Below are 20,740 nucleotides of genomic sequence, written 5' to 3'. Positions count from 1 at the left end.
GAGAGTAAATATTTTAACCTTCTGGGCCACAAGGTCTCTGTTGCAACTACTCAATTCTGCTGTCGTAGCACAAAAGCAACCACAGACAATGCATAAATGAATAGTTGGGTTCAATAAAATTTTACTTATAGACACTGACCTTTGAACTTTATACAACTTTCACGTTGTGAAATATTATTCTTCTTTTGATTATTTTTCCCCATTTAAAAATGTAAAAATCATTCTTGGCTCACAAACTGTACAAAAACAGTAGTAAGGTAGATTTGGCCTATAGGTCATAATTTGCCTGCTTCTGATCTAAAACAGGATAAAACTTTTGTCTGAATCCAAATCACAAGAGGATTTGTAAAGATACAAATTGCCGACCCTGCTCCCAGAGCATTTGATCCCGTATGTCTGGAGCAGTGCCTAATAATGTTTCTAAGTTCCCAGGTGATGCTCAAACCCGTGTCCTCTGGAGTGGAATGTCCACTAGATGGGAGGTCCCCATCTAGCATATTTTAAACTCTCCTCAGCTTTAGGAACTATTTTCTATGAGGATCACAGATCATATCTTCATTTGAGGGACTCCCTCTCCCCAGCCATCCCCATTCTCCATAAGAATTTTTCTGTGTAATTGCTTCTGGAATTTTCTCTTTCAGCTAGAACTCAGGACAGAATTGGGATGAGAGTTTCTAGTGCATTTGATTTTTAAAAAGTAGTCACTCCCCACTTCCCAACCCCCGCCCCCCCCCAAGTGCATTTAGGGACCTTCGTGGTGGTCCAGAGGTTAAGACTGTGCTTTTACTGCAGGGGGTTTTATCTCTGGTTGGGAAAATAAGATCCCAAGTCCTGCAGGGTGTGGCAGAAAATTTTAAAAAACAAACAATAAAAGCATTCTAAAATCTTTGATTTTGGAATAATTTTAGACTCACAAAGGGGTGAAAAGAGGATTAAGTTTTCATATACCCCTCAACCACTTAACATCTTGCATTACCATGGTACATTTATCAAAATGAGATACCAACATTAGCACAATACTATTAACTGAACTCTAGACTTTATTTGAATTTCAATTCTTTTTCCACTGATGCCCTTTGTTCTGTTCCAGGATCCCAAGGAAGATATCACATTATGTTTGGTTGTCGTGTCTCCTTAAGCATTGCTGGTCTGTAACGGCTTCTCAGTTTCCTTATTTTTCATGACCTTGACAGTCCTGAAGCCTACCGGTCAGGCATTTTGTAGAATGTCACTCAGTATGATTTGTTTGATGTTTTCTTTGTAACTAGTCTGAGTTTATGGGTCTTCCAGAAAAAAATACTACAGAAGGGAAGTTTCTTTCTCATCACCTTAAACTGTTAATGTTAACTTTGATCCCTAGGATGCTTCTTAGTAGGCTGAGCACCGAGGAAGGGGTGAAGGGACCCCGAACTTTTCTGGCACGTTTCTACTTGTCGCTCAGCACCCCTTTTCCCCTACTGTCCCCAGGGTCACCCTCCCACAAGAGTTTCCGGTTCCTCGACAGTGAATCAAAGACAAGTCTAACTGGTCCTTCAGCACAGAGGAGAAACAAGATGAGCAGGAGCAGCCGAGCCCTGTCTTTAACCAAGTTTCCCCCCCACCCCTCCCCTCACTTTTCACCAGGAGCCACTGAAGTGACACACCTGCGGGGCGGGGGGTCGGGGATGCGGTTTGGGTGTCTGTGTTTTCCGCGCCGGCGCGTTCTGTCACAACCCCGCGACCATCGCGATAGAAGAGCGAGATCGGCGCTGGCCCTTTAACAGCCCCTTCCCGGGGGCCTGCCCCGCGCGTGCGCACTGCGGTCCTGCGCTTGTCATCATGGCGACGCGGGGCCATGTGCAGGACCCTAACGACAGGCGCCTCCGACCCATTTACGGTGAGTGCCTGGGGCCAGTCTGGTCGCCAGCCGAATGCGCCGAGGGCTTCCGAAGCCGGGGCGAAGGTCCGGGAGGGGCACTGAGGGGCCAGGAGCCGAGCCGGCGGGCACAGGGGGCGGGCCGCGCGGGCCTCTAGGCCGCAGCCACGGGCCTCGCGTAAGCGCCGGCCTGGCTTTCCCGAGCCCTGAGTTGGTAGCGGCGCGGCCAGGGCGGCCGCAGGTCTGCAGAGCCGGCCTGACAGGCAGGCCCTGTGAGACACTACTCTCGCCGGGACCTGCGCTACCCGCAGGCTGCGTTGTCTATCCGCAGGTGGAAGCTGGCTCCGGCATGAGGGTGGGACACCCTTGCGTGAGGGAAAATTTCCTACTAAAGACTTTTTACTTGTGGGAGCGGGGCCTAAAGTGTTGTCTGACTAACTGTGCTTGGCGCACAGGGAGAAACAGAGGGCCAGGGAGGGGAAGGGGCTGACGCAAGGTCAACCCATATCGAGTCAGGAGCAGGCCCGGATTTGAGGCTCCCAATACAGAGCCCTTTGGTGGAGGAACAGCTGCTCTGGGCACACGTGGGAAGCGGGGGCGGCGGGGCGGGGGGGTCTTGGGTCCAAAATAGCGGTGAAGCGACTGCAATAGCTGGTGTCGAGGGGCATGCAGGGAGGGCTCTTCCTTCTTGTAGCTTCTCTGGTTTTTCCTTTGCAGCCTGCCTTCCGCGTGCTAAGGGGATCCCCTTTCATAACGCTTACCTCAACCCTCAGGCTTTAAGATCTTGGTGGCATTCTGCTCTTCCAGTTGGGAAAAATCACGTATTTGAGTAAGGGAAAAACCTCTTCAGTAATCGAGACGTTCTGTAATTGGACAGTGGTCCCGTTTGTATTTCCTTTCCCCTTAGATGCTTGTGTGGTCTTGGTCTAGTTCATAGTTCTAGTTCATAGTGAGGAAGGCTTCAAGGTCAGTGGTTTTTGCAAAAGGAGGCCTCGTGTTTATAGGGTAGATGTTAGTTAAATGGAGGCTTCTCCGCAAAGCTGAGATGATTTAACTTTTTTGGATGGGGGGAACTTTATGTTTCTGGTACAACTGGTAGTGGTTTTTGTAATTTGTATGATGTTTTGCTCTCGAGTCTTATTTGATTCTAGCAACAGCTTTGTTGATAATAATAATTATTATTATTTAACAGCAATAATAATGTGGATAGTCTGCTAATTATGTCAGTCACTTTCCTTGCCCTTTTATATTTATTATTGTTTGATCTTCACATTTTCTTCTGGGGTGGGTAGTTTTTCCCAGTCCCCTTCTCCCTTCTTCTCCCCCTCTTCTTTCCACAGATGAGGAAACTGGGGGCTTTATTGATGTGTGATTTGTCTAAGGTCACTCACCTAACATGAAACTGGTATCTTGTTTACCCTGTGGACTGTCCTAGACTTACTCTTTTAACCACTGTGTTAGAAATCACCTTAGCTTGCGCTGAAGGCACTGATTTGCCAAAGGTCTCAAAGGTGGAGAGTGGTAGATTTCCATTTTCCCAGGGCTGTAAAGTCTTGTGTCCTCCAGTATACATTTTAAAGGGCAGAGATGAAGTAGACAAGCGTGACTTGAGGGTAAGTACTGAATCCAGAGTTCACAATTGGTAGCTCATTACTGCTTTATAGCAGCTGCTTGCAGACTTTTTTTTTTTAAAGATTGAATATTTTTAAGAATCATTGGATTTCTAAAAATTGTTCTCGAGGACCAAAGATTATGTCTTTGGTGCCCCATAAATTGCTTAGAATTAATAATGTTTTGAACTATCCAATAGGAAAGCTAGTCCCTTTAACATTATTAAACATCAGGCTATGTTAACCAGATACGTAGGTCATATTAAAACTGAAGCCAGAATTATGTAGCTTTTCTCATAGTTACATGGGAAGAAGATTAGAAGATACTTTTTTTAGGAGTTCCAAGGCAATTAATATACACTGGCAGAATTAGGGAAAGAACTGCACTTCTGACTTCTGGACCTTGGGACAGCTTCTGCTTTTGTGTTTAAATACCTTAGTGCCCCTAAACCACTATTGTCCCTTGAATTTATCTCATTAGCTGACACATGAACGAGCTAATGCTTGGTGGTGCTGACCCGCCAGCCCAAAGTTCAACAACACTCAGCATTGACTGAGTGCTTGTTGGTGTGCTCACTGTCCTGTTCGGGAGGTAAGATTGTTGTGAGCATAGTAGTAAACTGAAGGCCAGAGATGAACTTGCTCAGGGTTGCGGCTAGTGAATTGTGGAGCTGGAATTTGAACGTGGCCGTTCTCACTGTAGAGCTCAGCCCTTACTGAGTTTGGATTCTGCAGCCCCACTGCCTTTTGTGCAACATTATTTATATACCCAAGGTTTAGGATTTTACAGCTGTGAGAAACTTTGCCTATGACCTCAGCTTTTGCTGATGCTGTTGAGGGTAGAAGCGGACAGGGTGATTAATTGTGAAATTATGGTAGGTTGAAATTCTGTTTTCGATGTCTCTGTATGTAATAGCTAGTTGTTTAGTCGAATGTTTTTAGAGTGCTTCTCTTTACTCATAAATTGGTAAGTTTGGGTATTGCAGTTTTGGTTTTTGAAAACCATCTTGAGTTTCTCAGAATGCCTACTTTATTGTTGTCTCCTTTCACTAAAATTATTCTCTTGTACTTTGTGGTTCTGAACAGATTTTGTATTCCCATGTGACGTGGTGAGCTCCAGTGCTTGCTTCTACCATTATTATTTTAAAATGTTTTTAGTAGTAAGTAGGTGTGTAGAGTTGGAAGTGATGGTCAGATATTGCACTTAATAAATTTTTATAGGATGCAGGAATTGTAAAATAAAAATAGAGAAGTTTCAAAGAAAAAATACCTCTGTAGTCTTTAGAATACACACATACTTTTATGGCATTTTATGGCATGAGATCCATTCTAATCTTTGTTACTGAGTTACAGTCTTTTTTTTTTTTTGTCTACTTATTTTTAAAATTTTATTGGGGTATAGTTGATTTACAGTGTTGTGTTTGTTTCAGGTGTACAGCAGAGTGACTCAGTGATACATGTCTTCATGCTTTTTTAGACTTTTCTCATATAGGCTGTCACAGAATGTTGAGTGGAGTTCCCCGTGCTACACAGTAGTCCTTGTTGGCTACTGACTTGCAGTCTTGCTCTAGCCTGAATCATGTGTAACCTGTTTCCTAGCTGTGTTTCCTGAATGATAATCACTTCTTTGGTGCTTTAGGACATTTCCCTTCCATGTGTGGCCAGACTCCAGGTAATTATTTTGCTATAGTTCGTTATTAAAACTTCCCAAGTCTTCACATGATTATTCTATATATTCTGAACCTTCTGTTGGGCGGTGTTAGCTCAGTGAGTCTTGTCCTGTTTCGCCCCAAGAGTGACAGGGTGTCTTGGTGAGTGAATATTATCTTTTCTTTCTGTAGAAAAGTCACTTGGCACAACCTGTAGTCTTCTGTTCTGAAATCTTGACCTTTTAAAAAGCTCTTAGACTTTGAGATTCTAAAAGCATTTTAAACTTAGAAAGACATGTTAATGCACAGAAAAGTCTTAGAAGCATGCACAGAGTAGAGGGCAGTGGGTGCGTAGGGCAAGATTACAAGACTAATAATTCTTTTCATGTTATATCTGTATGAATCACTTTTTTTTTCACTATGACTATTATTTTTATTATGTAAAAATTAACTGAAAAAAGTCCAATTTGATCACAGGAAGCCATCACTAATCATTGCTTCCTTGAATATCCTGTTGTGGTCACTTTGTATGTATGTATCTCTTTCTCCCGCATTGTAAAAGGATAAGTCTGAATACCGTGTGAGAAGTAGGTTTAAAAGGGCCAGATGCAGGATGGAAGGCCATCAGTTCGAAGGCATTATTTGTTTTTAAGTTCAGCCTCACCACCCCCCATCTTGCACGTTAGGTATTTAACAAAGGCTTGTTGATTAAAAGAATGTTTCACCTACAATTTGTGTTCTTGGTAAAAGCAAGACTTGTGTTCTCAAGCATTTAGGATTTTTAAGCAAAGGACATTGTAATTTGAAAATGGAGCTTGTCTTTTTCTAAATTTGGAGCAATATCTTGAGTAGTCTCTGAAGTCCTTGTAGGAAGTGAAAACAGTACAGGTTGTCAATTTCAGCTACTCTGGAAGGTTTAAAAGCATTTGCAAGGACACCTGATTTAAAGGCTTTCCTTTTTATTTGTGAGACTGATCCCTTTTCTATTGTCAGTATTCGTAAGTATGATTGGACTTATGATTCTTAAGGATGTTGGTCCCAGGGCCTCTCTACAGGGCCAGTAGACAGTAGGCCTGTATGTGTCGGGGCCTACTGCCGTCTGTCTGCACCTGCAGGGAAGGGGAGCTTCTGTTGGCCGTATTACCCAGGAACGGAGCTAGTTCATTCGTGCAGTAGATTTTGATACTCTTACCAGTGGTTTAACCCAGTGTTTCCCAGATTTCTATCATTCTTTTATCCAATCTGATGATTTTAGCTATATTATAATATCATCTCTACTATTAATTACTTAATATTTTTCTCTAAGTTGACTGTTAAATTTATTTAAAAATAATTTGTATTATTGGGCTTCCCTGGAGGTTCAGTGGTAAATCATCCACCTGCCAGTTCCAGAGACTCAGGTTTAATCCCTGGGTCAGGAAGATCCACTGGAGGAGGAAATGGCAACCCACTCCAGTATTCTTGCTTGGGAAGTCCCGTGGGCAGAGGAGCCTGACAGACTACAGTCCACAGGGTTACAGAAGAGTTGGACATGACTTAGTGACAGGGCTTCCCTGATAGCTCAGTTGGTAAAGAATGTGCCTGCAATGCAGGAAACCCTGGTTCGATTCCTGGGTTGGGAAGATCCCCTGGAGGAGGGAAAGACTACCCACTCCAGTATTCTGGCCTGAAGAATTCATGGACTGTATAGTCCGTGGTGTTGCAAAGAGTTAGACACGACTGAGTGACTTTCATTTCACTTCACTTAGTGACTGCTGCTGCTTCTGCTAAGTCGCTTCAGTTGTGTCCGACTCTGTGCGACCCCACAGACGGCAGCCCACCAGGCTCCGCCGTCCCTGGGATTCTCCAGGCAAGAACACTGGAGTGGGTTGCCATTTCCTTCTCCAGTGCATGAAAGTGAAAAGTGAAAGGGAAGTCGCTCAGTCATGTCTGACTCTTAGCGATCCCGTGGACTGCAGCCTACCAGGCTCCTCTGTCCATGGGATTTTCCAGGTAAGAGTACTGGAGTGGGGTGCCATTGCCTTCTCTGCACTTAGTGACTAAACAACAACAAATCTTTATTGTTACTGTTAGTGGAAAATCTGTCACTTGCCCTGAGAAAGCAAACCATAAGAATAAGTACATACAATGAAAACAAAACAATGTTATTAAAGTCTTAAATTTTTTTTTGTTGAACCAGTGGCATGTAGGATCTTAGTTCCCTAACCAGGAATTGAACCTGTGTCCCCTGCAGTGCAAGCATAGAGTTGACCACTGGCCCGCCGGGGAAGTCCCTTGACTAGTTTCTGATAGTTGTGAAACTCTCAATCTGAGACCTGTTGCTTCTCTGTTTGAAAAAAATGGGGGGAGGGGGGACATTAACAAATATTAAAGAAGTGACAGGCAAATGCCAAATTGAGTATCTCCTTAATATAAAGGAAATATTAGAAGTCAGCTTTCTCACTGTGTTATCTAGTACTGCCTACAGAGATCACCTAAAAACAGAGTAGTTGGAGTGATAACTATGCTTTGAAAAACACTGCTTTTAAAAAAAAAAAAGAAAGAAAAACACTGCTTTAACTGACACATCATCTTACTTCCTATGCCCGATTTGTGGATGGCTGACTGGCTTACTCTCATTAAGGGAACCATACCAGTCCTCATGGTCAAGCCACAATTACCCTTGAGTAAGCTTTTAAAAAGACTTAAAAAAATAGACTTAGGATATCATTTTTCTTGGCCTTTTTTCACCAAATGCTACATAATTTATATTACAAAGTCAGTGATATAAAATGGAAATAAACATTTCCCAAAGTCAGTGATGTAAAATGGAAATAAACATTTCCCAAAGACTCAGCAACCAATTAATCAGTAGGCTTCCAGGAAGGGGGAGCCTGACAGCAGGCTGAATGTGGTGGGATGTCTTAGTTAAAATTCTTTTGGGTTCAAGGAGCAGAAACCCTTTGACACAAGCTCAAGTAGAAGGAGGTTGTTTATAAACCCTTGTGGGAGCCTAGGGCAGGAATGCAGTGTTCTGGAGCCTGATGGAAACTGGAAGGCTGTCAAAATCTGAAGCTTCTTTCTCAAACATTTGTCTCTGCTGCTCTTATCTGTTTGTGTCTATTCTTTTCTCTGCTAGGTTCTTCAAGCCTTTTTTTTTTTTTAATGTGCTTACTCATCACTTATGCAGGGCCCAAATGCTGGCTGAAGATAAAGTAGGGAGAGGTTGTTTGCTTAATCAGCACTGCCCCCTATCTCCCCCCGCCCCCGCATCTATTTTTTGATAAAGATAACTGACATTATTCTTTTATAAATGTTTCATGAATGAAGAGCCAAGAGATTACTCCCTTTTTCACTCCCCATTAACAAATTTGCATCTCCCAAGGCTCCTTCCTGGAGAAGAAATGGCAACCCACTCCGGTGTTCTTGCCTGGAGATTCCCAGGAATGGGGGAGCCTGGTGGGCTACCGTCTATGGGGTCGCACAGAGTCAGACACGACTGAAGTGACTTAGCAGCAAGGCTCCTTCCAGATGGAAATTCTGGACCTGCCCCAGATGATCTCAAACTGGAAATATTTATTGCCTTCCAAATGGAGTTCTTCATAGCTTTCTGACTCTAGGTTTCAACATTGCAGTTATAGATTACCAGGTTTACCCAGCTTGGGTCAGATGTCCACTCCATTGGGCTTCAGTTACGTGATCTAGACATGCTCATCCAATTCTACCCCTTCAGCAGAGTCTGTGGAAACCATTCCCAGGGAAGAGGGCAAGGGTACAGCATATTAATATATCAGAGCCTTGTCAACAACAGAGAGGAAAAGTTAAATATCCTTGTAGTGCTAACCTCTGGTCTGATCCGTTTACGGGGTGATCCTCAGAGCTGGGGTTTCACCAAAGATACCTATTCTTTGAGAAGGCTTCAAGATGTGGTCCATGAACCTGGAGTCTTACAGGATTGAGTCAGACATAACTTAGGACTCACTCTGCATGAGACCAACACCAGGTTATTAGAGAAGATATCATTTATTGAACTGAAACGTCTCTCAGATATTCTGTAAGGACAAATGGTGGCCTGTCGGCTGAACTAAGAATTTAAGAAAACTGGTATTAGGTATTCAGGCCAAGATTTTGTGTGCTTTTAAATTTCTGTGATTTTGCTCTACCTGAGTATTAAATCTTTGGTCTTTTTTAGATTGTGTTTCCTCCAGAGTAAGTCTTCTTAATCACTGTACCTAGCATTATTGGTGCTCATTGGTATTAAGTGCCTTGAAGAAGGACTAGAGATGAAACTCATGTGTTCATGTGGTGGTTTTTTAAAAGTTGTGGCAAAGTATTCATTGGAGAAAACTTGAAGCTGTCAGGTAAAATGATAGTGTTTCTGTTATTTGGCCTTGAGCCACCAGGGCCGAATGATTTTGAGTTGTCTTGGCCTCCTCTCTCCCCGTGGCTAACTTGGGACCTTGAGGAGCAAAGAGGGACCAGTTGTAGTGGATGGTGAACTAGCTTGTGTTCAGCCATCTTTCTGTGTTCTGAATCAGCAGCTACCGCCCTATTTCCCATTTATAACACCTCTTACTTTCCTTTTCTAGAAATGAATCTTTGCTTTTACTGGATAAGTATTTTTCGAGTTAATCAGCTTTGTTTTCCTAGAGCGGTTTTTCCTTTTCACCCACACACCCCGCTCTTCTCCCGGCAGTTTCCCATGTTGCTAACATTTGCACTGGTGTGCGTTTGCTACAGTTGCTGAGCCAATGTAATGTGTTATTGTTAACTCCCTAGTTTACTAGTTTACATTAGAGTTTATTCTGTATGTTGCACTTTCTGTGGGTTTTGACAAATGAATAATTGACACATACCGTCATTACAGCATCATATAGCTTCACTGCACTGAAAAATCCCTGCTCTCCGATTATTCATCCTTCCCTCGGCTCCTGGCATCCACCGACTGTTCCACTGTGCCTATAATTTTTGCCTTTCTCAGACTGTTATATGCTTGGAATCATATAGTATGTCGCTTTGTCATATTGCCTTCATTCTCTTGGCAGTGTGCATTTAAGAGTCCTCTGTTTTTTTCCTTTGACTTGCTAGCTTATTTGTTTTTATCACTGAATAATATTTCATTGGATGGATGGATGTACCACAGTTTTTTTATCCATTTGCCTACCAAAGGACACTTTGGTTCCTTTCAAGTTGCGGCAATTACGTACAAAGTTGCTGTAAACATTTATGTGCGGATTTTTGTGTGAAAGTAAGTTTTCATCTCATTTGGGTAGATAACAAGGAGCTGGATCATATGGTTAGAGTATGTTTAGTTTTTTAAGAAACAGCCTGTCTTCCAAGGTGGCAGTGCCATTTTTGCGTTCCCACCGACAGCCAATAAGAGTTGCTTTTGTTCCCTGTCCTCACCAGCATTTGGTCCATAGATTAACTTGAGTTGTTGGCGTTTTGTCTGTTCCCCTGCTGATTTGGGACCTCGATGAGCCAAGAGGGACCTGGTGGTAGTAGTAGGCTGTAGCCTGGTCAGCGTTCAGTCATCTTCCTGTATATAGAATTCACATCTACCACTGTTGCCCATTTAACACACTTCTCATTTTCTTTTAGATCCTCTCATTTGGAAATTAATCTTTGCTTTTATTCTACTTTTGAATAATAATTGATTGCTTTTCTTCCTTAACAAAATTTTATAGCAAGTCTCCATATTCCTCGAGTTTGGGAATGGATGCATAGGTTAGGGAACTTAGAAGGCAATTTTTCTTCAAAGTCATTGCTAGTTTCTCTTTCAACTAACGTATATGAAAGAACTGTTTTTCCTACCTTGTCTACTCCTAATATTGTTGGATTTAATTTGCCACCCCTGTTACTGTCTCTCTTTTTTTCCCCCAGCAAATTATTCTTAACTCTGTGGCATAATAAGTACACAGTACACATTTTATTGAGGGAATGTGGTCCATTTGGTAGATTTGAAGTTTGAGTATAATAAACTGTTTTTTTAGATATTTTAATTTTTGTGTGACTAAATCCATTTGTTTGGCATAGGTAAAAATATTAGTGTTATCTGTCATCTAAATGTATTTGGTCTTGAGTCTTCATTAAGGACTAGTATAACTGGATTATATTGCTTTTGGATGAGAAATGACTATAACAAAAGATAAGATTGGGTTCTGGACCATCCTGGCTGTTTAGAGTTCATATCACTCTGTGATATTTTTAAATACCATATTAGGACACTTTTTGAAATATCTGATACTAGCCTATGCATTTTTCATATTTGTTGTTGAAGGAATATAATGACCCTAACTTCTGTTTTCATAGATTATCTTGATAATGGTAATAATAAAATGGCAATTCAGCAAGCAGATAAGTTGTTGAAAAAGCATAAAGATCTTCATTGTGCTAAGGTACGTTCATTTGCCTTCGAGTTACTTATATTTGGTGGGTTATATATTGTAATCTTTAAAGGGAAAGGTGTTTCATTAATCTCTTTAGTGCCTGTGTTTTTCAGAGTATTTCTTAGGCCATATATTTTCCTGATCCCTTAAATGCCATAAATAGTATTTAATTAAAAGCTCACTGCTTTTTTCTTTGGACATGACTCCTCTAATTTAATTATTCTGTTTTCACAGGGTCCCTTTAAGGGATGTTGTACGTTTTTTTTGTTTTGCTTTGTGCATTCTTAATATGACTGAAATAGGAAAGAATCTTTATTTGCTGATATTTTTAGTAAAATAGTTGATTTGCAACATAGGCATATCTTATAATTTACCTTGTGCTTTCAAATTGCCTTTCTTTGGTTCACATTTCCTTTTCTGTCCTTTAAAAGCAGTTTTGTCTTTTCTCTCAGGTGTTAAAGGCAATTGGTTTACAGAGAACTGGAAAGCAAGAGGAAGCTTTCATCTTGGCACAGGAGGTGGCCGCTCTTGAACCCACAGATGACAACTCGCTGCAGGCACTGACTATTCTTTACCGGGAGATGCACCGACGTATGTTTCTTTCTTTCCACTGTTTTTAAAACTGTGCTTCATTTTTTGGCTATTTCTGGTTGACTTCTGTATTTGTCTAATTTACTTACCACTTGTGATTTGATGGATGACAGCAAGTAAACTAATGCATTGATCATGGCCTGCAAAGGCTGTGGACAGAGTGGCTATTTTGCTCATATTAGGATCCTTGAATTGGAATGAGGACTTGAATTTTATTTATGACATTTTTATTTGCTAAATGAAAGAGTTGCTTTTTCTGCACTTTAAAAAACATGTATTTCTGGCTGTGCTGGGTCTTCGTTGCTGCTTCGCTGGCCCTTCTCCAGTTGGGGTGGACGGGGACCGCTCTCTGGTGCAGTGCGCGGGCTTCTCACTGTGGTGGCTTCTCTCGTTGCAGAGCACAGGCTTCAGTACTGCAGCTCCCGGGCTCTAGAGCACAGGCTCGAGCATGTGGCACATGGGCTTAGTTGTTTTGAGGCATGTGGGGTCTTCCCGGATCAGGGGTCAAACCTGGGTCTCCTTATTGGCAGCTGGATTCTTCACCACTGAACCACCAGGGAAGCCCCTTTTCCCACTTCTTATTATGGAAAATTTCAAACATAGAAACAGAATAACATAATAAACCCCAGTGTGCCCATTACTCACCTTCAGCAATTATTGACACATGGTCAGTTTTAATCTATACCCCTCTGCCTGCCAGATTATTTCTGATGATATCCTAGGTAGCGTACAGTTTCATCTGTAGATAAAGTTTTTCCTTGTTGATTTCTTAAATGTTTTGTTATGAGATACATATCTTTAATAATACATGTTATAGAAGAGTATGTTTTATGTAACACACTAGAAGATTTGATGTGAGGTAAATGAACATTCATAAACCTACCACCCAGCTTAAGAAATCGAGCATTATTAGTATAGGCATACCTTGGATTTATCCTGGGTTTGGTTTCACATTAGAGTGAATATTGCAATAAAGTGAGTCACATGAATTTTTCCCCCAGTTCTCTCAACCTTGATGGAATTAAAGAGAGTTAGGGTCTTCTTCTGGGTTAGGCTTTGGCCTAAAGGAATATCATGGCTGGTTTGATTGTCTACCCGGATCACTAAAACCATGTCAGCAATAAGGCTGTTTGACTTTCTTACCATGTATATGTTCACTGGAATAATACTTTTTTTTAGGGGAGGGCTGCACCTCTTGGCTTGTAGGATCTGATTCCCCATCCAGGGAATTCCCTGGAGTAGTACTTTTAATTTCCTTCAAGAACTTTTCTGTGCATTTACAACTTGGCTAACTGGCACAGGAGGCCTACCTTTCAGCTTGTCCTGGCTTTCTACATGCCTTTCTCACTAAGCTTAGTCATTTCTAGCTTTTGATTTAAAGTGCCAGTCATGTGACTCTTCCTTTCACTAGAGGCTGTTGTAGGGTTATTAACTGGCCTCATTTCAATATTGTGTCTAAAAGAATACGGAGGCCTGAGGAGAGGGAGATAGATAGGAACAGCTAGATAATGGAGCAGTCAGAACACAACAAACATTTGTTGATTAAGTTCAAGGTCTTATATGGGTATGATTTGTGGTGCTTTCAAACAATTCCAGTAGTAACTTCAAAGGCCACTGGTTGAACTTGCCTAGTTGTCCAGTGGTTAAGAATCTGTCTGCCAATGCATGGGTCGCAAGTTTGATCCTTGGTTTGGGAAGATTCCACATGCTGCGGGCAACTAAGCTTGTGTGCCTTAGAGCTGGTGCTTTGCAATTGGAGAAGCCACCACAATGAGGAGCCCATGAACCGCAACTAGAGAGTAGCTCTCACTCCCCACTACTAAAGAAAGCCCATGATCAGCAACAAAGACCCAGCACAGCCAAATAAATGAATAGATTTTAAAAAAATCACTGGTCATAAATCACCATAACTTTATAATAACGAAAAAGTTTGAAATATTGTAAGAATTACCAAAAATGTAACACAGTGACACAAAGGGAGCAAATGCTGTTGGAAAAATGATAGATTTGTTTAGACACAGGGTTGCCGCAAAACCCTCAATGTGTAAAACACACAGTATCTGCAAATCACAGTAAAGGGAAGTGCAATAAAAAAATGAGGCATGCCTGCGATTAGAGGACTTCCTGTCTGTCCTTTGTCAATCTCATTTCCCCTTTAACTTTGTAAGAGGGATTTGCTATCCTGAATATTTTTTTAAATTCTCTTGCTTTTCTTTAAAAATATTTTCACATTTGTTTTTCTAAGCAATACATTGTTAGTTTTGCTTATTCTTGGACTTAATGTAAATGGCCTCATACTGTACATCTTCTGTAACTTGCACTTTTCACCTAATATCCAAGTGCTTGTAGTTAATTCACACTCTCTGCCACAAAATACTTTTTTGGGTGAGTACACTAGAATCTAGGAATGGAGGTGTTAGGTCATAGGGTGTAGGTTCAGCTTAAAGATAAACATGATGTCAGCTTGCTTCTAAATTTACCCTCCCTCTAGCAGTGTATAAGAGTTCTAGTTGCTTCACATCTTTGTCATTGGTGTTCTTAGACTTAAAAATTTTTTGCCATCAAACCATCATGTTGTGCTCCTAAAAATATACAGTTTTTGTCAATTATTTCTCAGTAAAACTGGAAAAAAAAAATTTTTTTGCCAACCTAGCAGGCAGAAAATGTTATTTTATAGTTTAGTTTTGTTTTTCATTCTTATAAAAGATTAAAACTTAAGAATTGAGGTATATCTGATTATTTAGGAATTATGTCAGTTTAGTGCTATGAATTCTCTCCTAGCGTTAAAAAAAAAAAATTATCCTACAAGTATTGGTTGAAAGTTTTTCTATGACAAGTAGTGTACTAGAATCATAAAGGAAAGGTATTCTTTCTGCTTTCATGTTACTCATAGTTTATAAGGAAAAATAGATCAATAGATAGTATATTACATTATATATTAATACATTGTATAAGAAAGTTATTTAAAAGATTTAAAAGTGGCAGAAGGAAGCAGTGATCAAACTGAGGTGGAGGAGCAGAGATGGTGTCAGGAAGGGATTACATTTGAACTTGCATAGTTTCTGGCAGCGTGCATGGATGTGCGTGTGCTACGTCTTCTCTGACTCTTTATGACCCCATCAACTGTAGCCCCCCAGGCTCCTCTGTCCATGGAATTTTCCAGGCAACAGTACTGGAGCAGGTTGCCATTTGCTTCTCCAGAGGATCTTCCCTACCCAGGGATCAAACACACATCTCCTGCCTTGGCAAGTGGATTCTTTACTGCTGTGCCCCCTGGGAAGCCCTGTTCCTGGCAAGAGGGGATTACATTTGAACTGGGTCTTAGGTGATGTTCTCTCAGTAGAAAAGAGAGGAAAGGGGAATCCAGGCAGGGGAAACAATGTGACTTCATGGAGATACGATACAGCACAGGGAATCTCGTGGAACTACAGATATTTTGATGTAGCTGGAGCATAAAGTGTCAGGCGGAAGGAATTTGGAAGAAGACAGAAAGGCTAGATAGATCCTGGAGAGTCTTATATGTTATAAATGTCATTGGGGGCTGACCTAGTCCATTCTTTATTGAAAACACCTGAGCAAGGGAAGAGTAATGATCAGGTGAGGCAAAGCAGATCGTTCTTTTTCTTTAATGGTAGGAGACATCTGTTTCCTCCAAATAGGAAAAAAAATTACTGCTAAGATTTGTTAGACATCAGTAATTAAAATCCTGTTTCTCTTTGTCTTAGCGGAGTTAGTCACAAAACTTTATGAGGCAGCTGTGAAGAAAGTTCCCAATAGTGAGGAATATCACTCTCACCTCTTCATGGCCTATGCCAGAGTGGGCGAATACAAGAAAATGCAACAGGTAACTTGATACCCAAGCCTCCTGGGCTGTGGGATTTTCACAGAAAGCCTTTTTGCTGTGGTTTAACTGCACTTGTGTACGTGTGTGTGTCTGCACGTGTATGCTTGCATACATGTATAGGAGTCAGTCTATGTATTTGTGTGTGTGGATCAACCAGATATTTGTGTGTTTTGAAGATGAACCAACTATTCAGATTCTTTAACTGATTTATTTGGGAAACATGATTGTTCTTTTGTGGCCTAATGTATGTTTTGTTTGCTTCTAGTAAGAACAATCTAAAGGACAACCTTTAGATTGTCCCACTGCATCAGATCTCTGGTATATTTTCAGAAAATGGGCAGAAATCCCAGAGCAATAACTGAACAGACTAGAAAAATTAGCTTTAAAAGTTTACATCTATTTTGTAAATTCAACTGTGTATATAGCCTGCTAAGATTTTTAAATCCACAGGCGGGGTAACAAATCCCTGTTGCTTGGGATGCGTTTTTTTTTCCCCCTGGATGTAGCTTCTCCTTCTCTGCTAGTTAGCACATTTTTCGTGTTCCTTGTATACGTATGAAGGTGCCTCATTTGGATACATTGGGGCTGATACGTGAGTAAAACTGGCATCCCAGAGAAATGAAATTTGCCCAGTTAAGCTCATAAAGGGTTATGATGTCAAGCTAGAATTTTTTAAAGAAATGCTTTGTGGATATAATATGTTTTGAAGGCAGATATTTCCTACTTGGGTTTTTATTTGGTCTTATTTACTTGAAATATCAGGCTTCCCAAGTGGCTCGGTGGTAAAGAACCTGCCTGCCAATGCAGGATCTCCTGCAGGAGACGCTGGTTTGATCCCTGGTCAGGAAGATCCTCTGGAGAAGGAAATGGCAACCCACTTCAGTATTCTTGCCTGGAGAATCCCATGGACAGAAGAGCCTGGTGGGCTATAGTCCATGGGGTTGCAAAAGAGCTGGACACAACCCGAGCAACTAACACTTTCACTTGAAGTATCAAACTGTAACACTAGATAAACAGGGAAGGTGGAAGATACTGTATTAAGATACATCCTTTAAATATCTATCTTTATATTCACCTTGGCAAGTTTTTAACCTGGAAGAATTTTGGGGGGCCCAAATATAATTCTTTGAAGAAATTTTATCATTTTTATTTATTGTTGGACTATATTCTCAGGAAAAGTATTCAGAAATTATAATTTTTCTTCTGTTGTAAAATGGGTGTATTTTTAAAATTGGTAACACTAACATATACATGTAAATCTTAGTATCATTTTTACTTCTAGGAATATGTTTTAAGTAAAGCATATTAAATACACATTAATATGGATGCAGATAAAGAAATTACAGTTCACCTATGTGGTAGAAAAACTGCAGCACCTCATTCTCACTCCCTGCACCCATGCGTGGTACTGTGTGTCTTTATTTGTTCACATAGAAAGATATCCCAGTAGTGATTGAAGAGAGCAGGTTGTAAAATGGCCTTCTCCCACTCCTCTCCCATCCACCCCTCCTTAATAAAAGATATTAGATGTATGTACTGAAATATTGCCAGGGTATAGGGCTGTGGATACTTTCCAACTTACTTTCTGTTCTTTGTTTTTTTAAAAAGCTTTTGTTAATTTTATGATCCCACAAAATACATTTTTGAAATATATATTTTATAAAATATAAATACATAAAATAAAAAGTAGAAGTTCATGCAATGGCAATATTAAGGTAAATTTTGAGAAAAGGAAAAAATAATCTGCCACTTGATCATCTTTTATTTGTGTACGGTTTAACTTGTTGCCAGAGATATGTATAATTTTTCAGCTTGCTTTTTGGAGATTGTTGCTTTGACTTGGCTTAGTAGTTACAGCTTCTCAATGTTTTAACCATAGCTTGCTTTTGCATTGTCTTAGTCTAATGTATTGGAAGAATGGAGTCCTTTAGTGTTAAATGTCTTAGAATGGAGTTTCTTAGTTCTTATTCTACCTTTGTTGCTGCTCAAGGTAATCACAGTTCTCAGCTCGTATGTATGCTTATTTTGAAATGGCATGTCCGTCTGGGGTAATAGGTATTTTATAAATTACATGCTGTGTTTCTTAAAAGTAAGGGTTTTTGTTCACTACTGAATCCTTAGTTCCTAGAATAACATATGCTAAATATTTGTTAAATAATGAGCAATTTGCATAAACTGGTTTAGGTAAGAGGGAGGGAAGCCAGGGAATCAAAGTTTAAGGATTTCTGCCCCACAGATATCTCCAGCAGGTAATATTTAAAGCCACCTTGAATGAAGAGTTGCTAGTTATTCATATGATAGATGACTAGACTTTCTTTTTCTGTTAGTAACATTCCTATTCTCTGAGTCACCAATTTGTGGCCGCGTTTTTCCAGCTTCTCTGTGGTTGGAAATTCTCTGTAGCAACAGAATGCTAGCACCTCTAAGACAGTAGGGTATAGGCATGAAATTTTTCTTTTATGTTAGAAATTCATATTAATATTCCTTTTTATTTCTGTATGTCATTATAAAATGTTTTCCTTACCCAAATTATCGAAAAAAAAATTTTTTTTTAATGCTTTCCACTTCATTTCTCCAGTTTGGTATTAGAAACAGGGACCTCAAGCCATCCTGGACTCTCCTCCTTATCCTCTATGTCCGTTTTGTCTCCAGAATCTTTTTTTTTTTTTTTTTTTTAGTTTTTTATTGACATATAGTTAGTTGCTTTGCAATATTGTGTCAGTGTTTACTGTATAGCAAGATGAATCAGCCACACATACAGATATATCCCCTCCCTTTTGGTGTTTCACCATCTAGATCATCTTGATTCTGCCTCCAAGGTGTTTTTGAGGTTTCTCTCTCTCTCTCTCTCTCTGTTTTTTTTTTTTTTTGCCACAGGGCTTGTAGGATCTTACTTCCCGACCAGGGATCATCCCATCCCCCAGCAATAAGAGCATAGAGTCCTGACCTCTGGGCAGCCAGAGAATTCCCTGTTTCATATACCGATTCTCGGTTTAGTTCTTCCTTGCCTCCCCTGTTCTTTCTCCCTATTTTCTTTCTTCACCGTACTGCTAAAACACTCTTTTTGGAGGAGTATAGATTTATACAATGTCACAGTGTTACTCTATGTAGCTTCCTTTTTGAATGCCTTAATAACAAAGGTACCTCTGTCTACCTCTTAGCCCTTTTCCCTTCTACTGCTCTTAATTTTTTGCTTCTGCTAGATGTCCTACTTGTTCTTGTCAGCGTGTCTTTTCTTTAATGTTTTTGTTTAGTTATTCATTTTGCTTCTACTAAGAAGTTGATTCACTCACTTATCCATTCACTCCAAATGATTATATGTATTTTTACCGCCACATCTTTGCTTTTAGACATTGTGTTTGACCTTCAAGTTCCATCTGAAAGACTGCTACTTTGGAGAAGGCTCTTCTCTGCTTTTCCTTAAAAAAATAAAAAGGAATAAACAAACTTATTAACCTTGCTTTCCTTGGAAACACCCTGTTGTTGTTTAGTCACCAAGTCATGTCCAACTCTTACAAAATCCCATGGACTGTAGCCTGCCAGGCTCCTCTGTCCATGGGATTTCCCAGGAAAGACTACTGGAGTGGGGTGCCATTTCTTCCTCCAAGGGATCTTCCTGACCCAGGGGCGAAGTCTGCGTTTCCTGCATAGCAGGCGAATTCTTTTACTGCTCCACCACCTGGCAAGCCCCTGGAAACACCCTAGCATGGTGTTTCTGTATAGGATATTTTTTTTGTTTGTGATTGTTTTTTCGGTGGCTTGTGGGATCTTATTAGTTCCCCGACCAGGGATCAGACCCCACCCCCAGTAGTGAAGTGCTGAGTCCTAACCACTGGACTGCCAGGGACTTTCCCCTGTAGGATGTTTGTTTTTATTGCCAAGAATATTTTTAGTTGTCTGAATATTGCTCTTTCCACCTAGCTTTTAAGTGCCTTGGGGATCAGGACTCAATCTTTGTATTCTTGGCAGGAATAGACGTTTCCTTCCACTTAATGTAATAGGGGCTCCATGTGTTTTTTTCAATAGTGACTGTGATAATTAGCTGACAGAGTTCTTAGCATTGATTACTAATTGGGCAATTATGGACAGATTCTCAGTTTTACATAAATAGATTTTTGCTCCTTTATGCCATGTTTCTGCTTTTAAGTATTTGAGTATTATACATTATACAATGAAGGGGTTCAATTCTAATTAATGGTATCTTGAAAGAACTTGAATGTTTTCCTAAGAATTATTTTTTGAATACTGTCATAGTAATTTTGTCTAACTTTGAAGTTTAAATATGCTGTATTTTTTTATTTTACTCTAATTGATTAGTGCAGTGGCTTCAGTAAAGTTTGTTTATTGATATATAGTCATAAGCCACATTTGTTTTTGCTTGGTAGTCTACGAGAACTATATTGGAATGCAGTGTTCTCTAGGAACACTGGGCTTCAGTTTGAGAAAATGTGCTTTAAAAGGTGAAATATCATTCCTGATCTTGTAAAAATTTGCCATTTTGATTACCTCTCTTATTAGCCTATAGAGCATATCCATCAAGTTACTAGGCACTTACAGTAACTGGCATATGTAAACATGTGGTTATTTTCCTTGGAAACTTCTTGCCACATATCATTAACTGCTCTCTGTCTGATGTTTTCTAAACAAAACATTTATGGCTCTCTGTCTTTCAGGCTGGCATGGCTCTATATAAGATTGTCCCCAAAAACCCTTACTACTTTTGGTCTGTGATGAGCTTAATTATGCAAGTGAGTATGGCCTTCAGAATGGGATTGAGATTTGTTTTTATTTTTGTGTACAGTAATTGTCCTTAATGTGTCCTC

The 20,740-nt window shown here is 40.3% G+C and overlaps 1 protein-coding gene across 1 annotated transcript in view; it reads left to right on the top strand.

Annotated features, from left to right (window-relative positions):
- Nucleotides 1-1,780: 1,780 nt before the first annotated feature.
- The window catches only part of NAA25 (N-alpha-acetyltransferase 25, NatB auxiliary subunit), a 63,793-nt gene continuing 44,833 nt past the window's right edge, over nt 1,781-20,740 (top strand). The window contains exons 1-5 of the mRNA XM_070386051.1: nt 1,781-1,876; nt 11,406-11,491; nt 11,935-12,073; nt 15,799-15,917; nt 20,591-20,665. Coding sequence (XP_070242152.1) covers nt 1,819-1,876; nt 11,406-11,491; nt 11,935-12,073; nt 15,799-15,917; nt 20,591-20,665 — 477 coding nt within the window. The 5' untranslated portion in view covers nt 1,781-1,818. The remainder of the gene's footprint in view (nt 1,877-11,405; nt 11,492-11,934; nt 12,074-15,798; nt 15,918-20,590; nt 20,666-20,740) is intronic.

This window comes from Bos mutus, chromosome 17 (genome assembly GCF_027580195.1).
Source record: "Bos mutus isolate GX-2022 chromosome 17, NWIPB_WYAK_1.1, whole genome shotgun sequence".
Lineage (NCBI taxonomy): Eukaryota > Metazoa > Chordata > Mammalia > Artiodactyla > Bovidae > Bos > Bos mutus.
The sequence above is the reverse complement of the archived record's forward strand: the minus strand, read 5'-3'. Positions and strand labels throughout refer to the sequence as shown.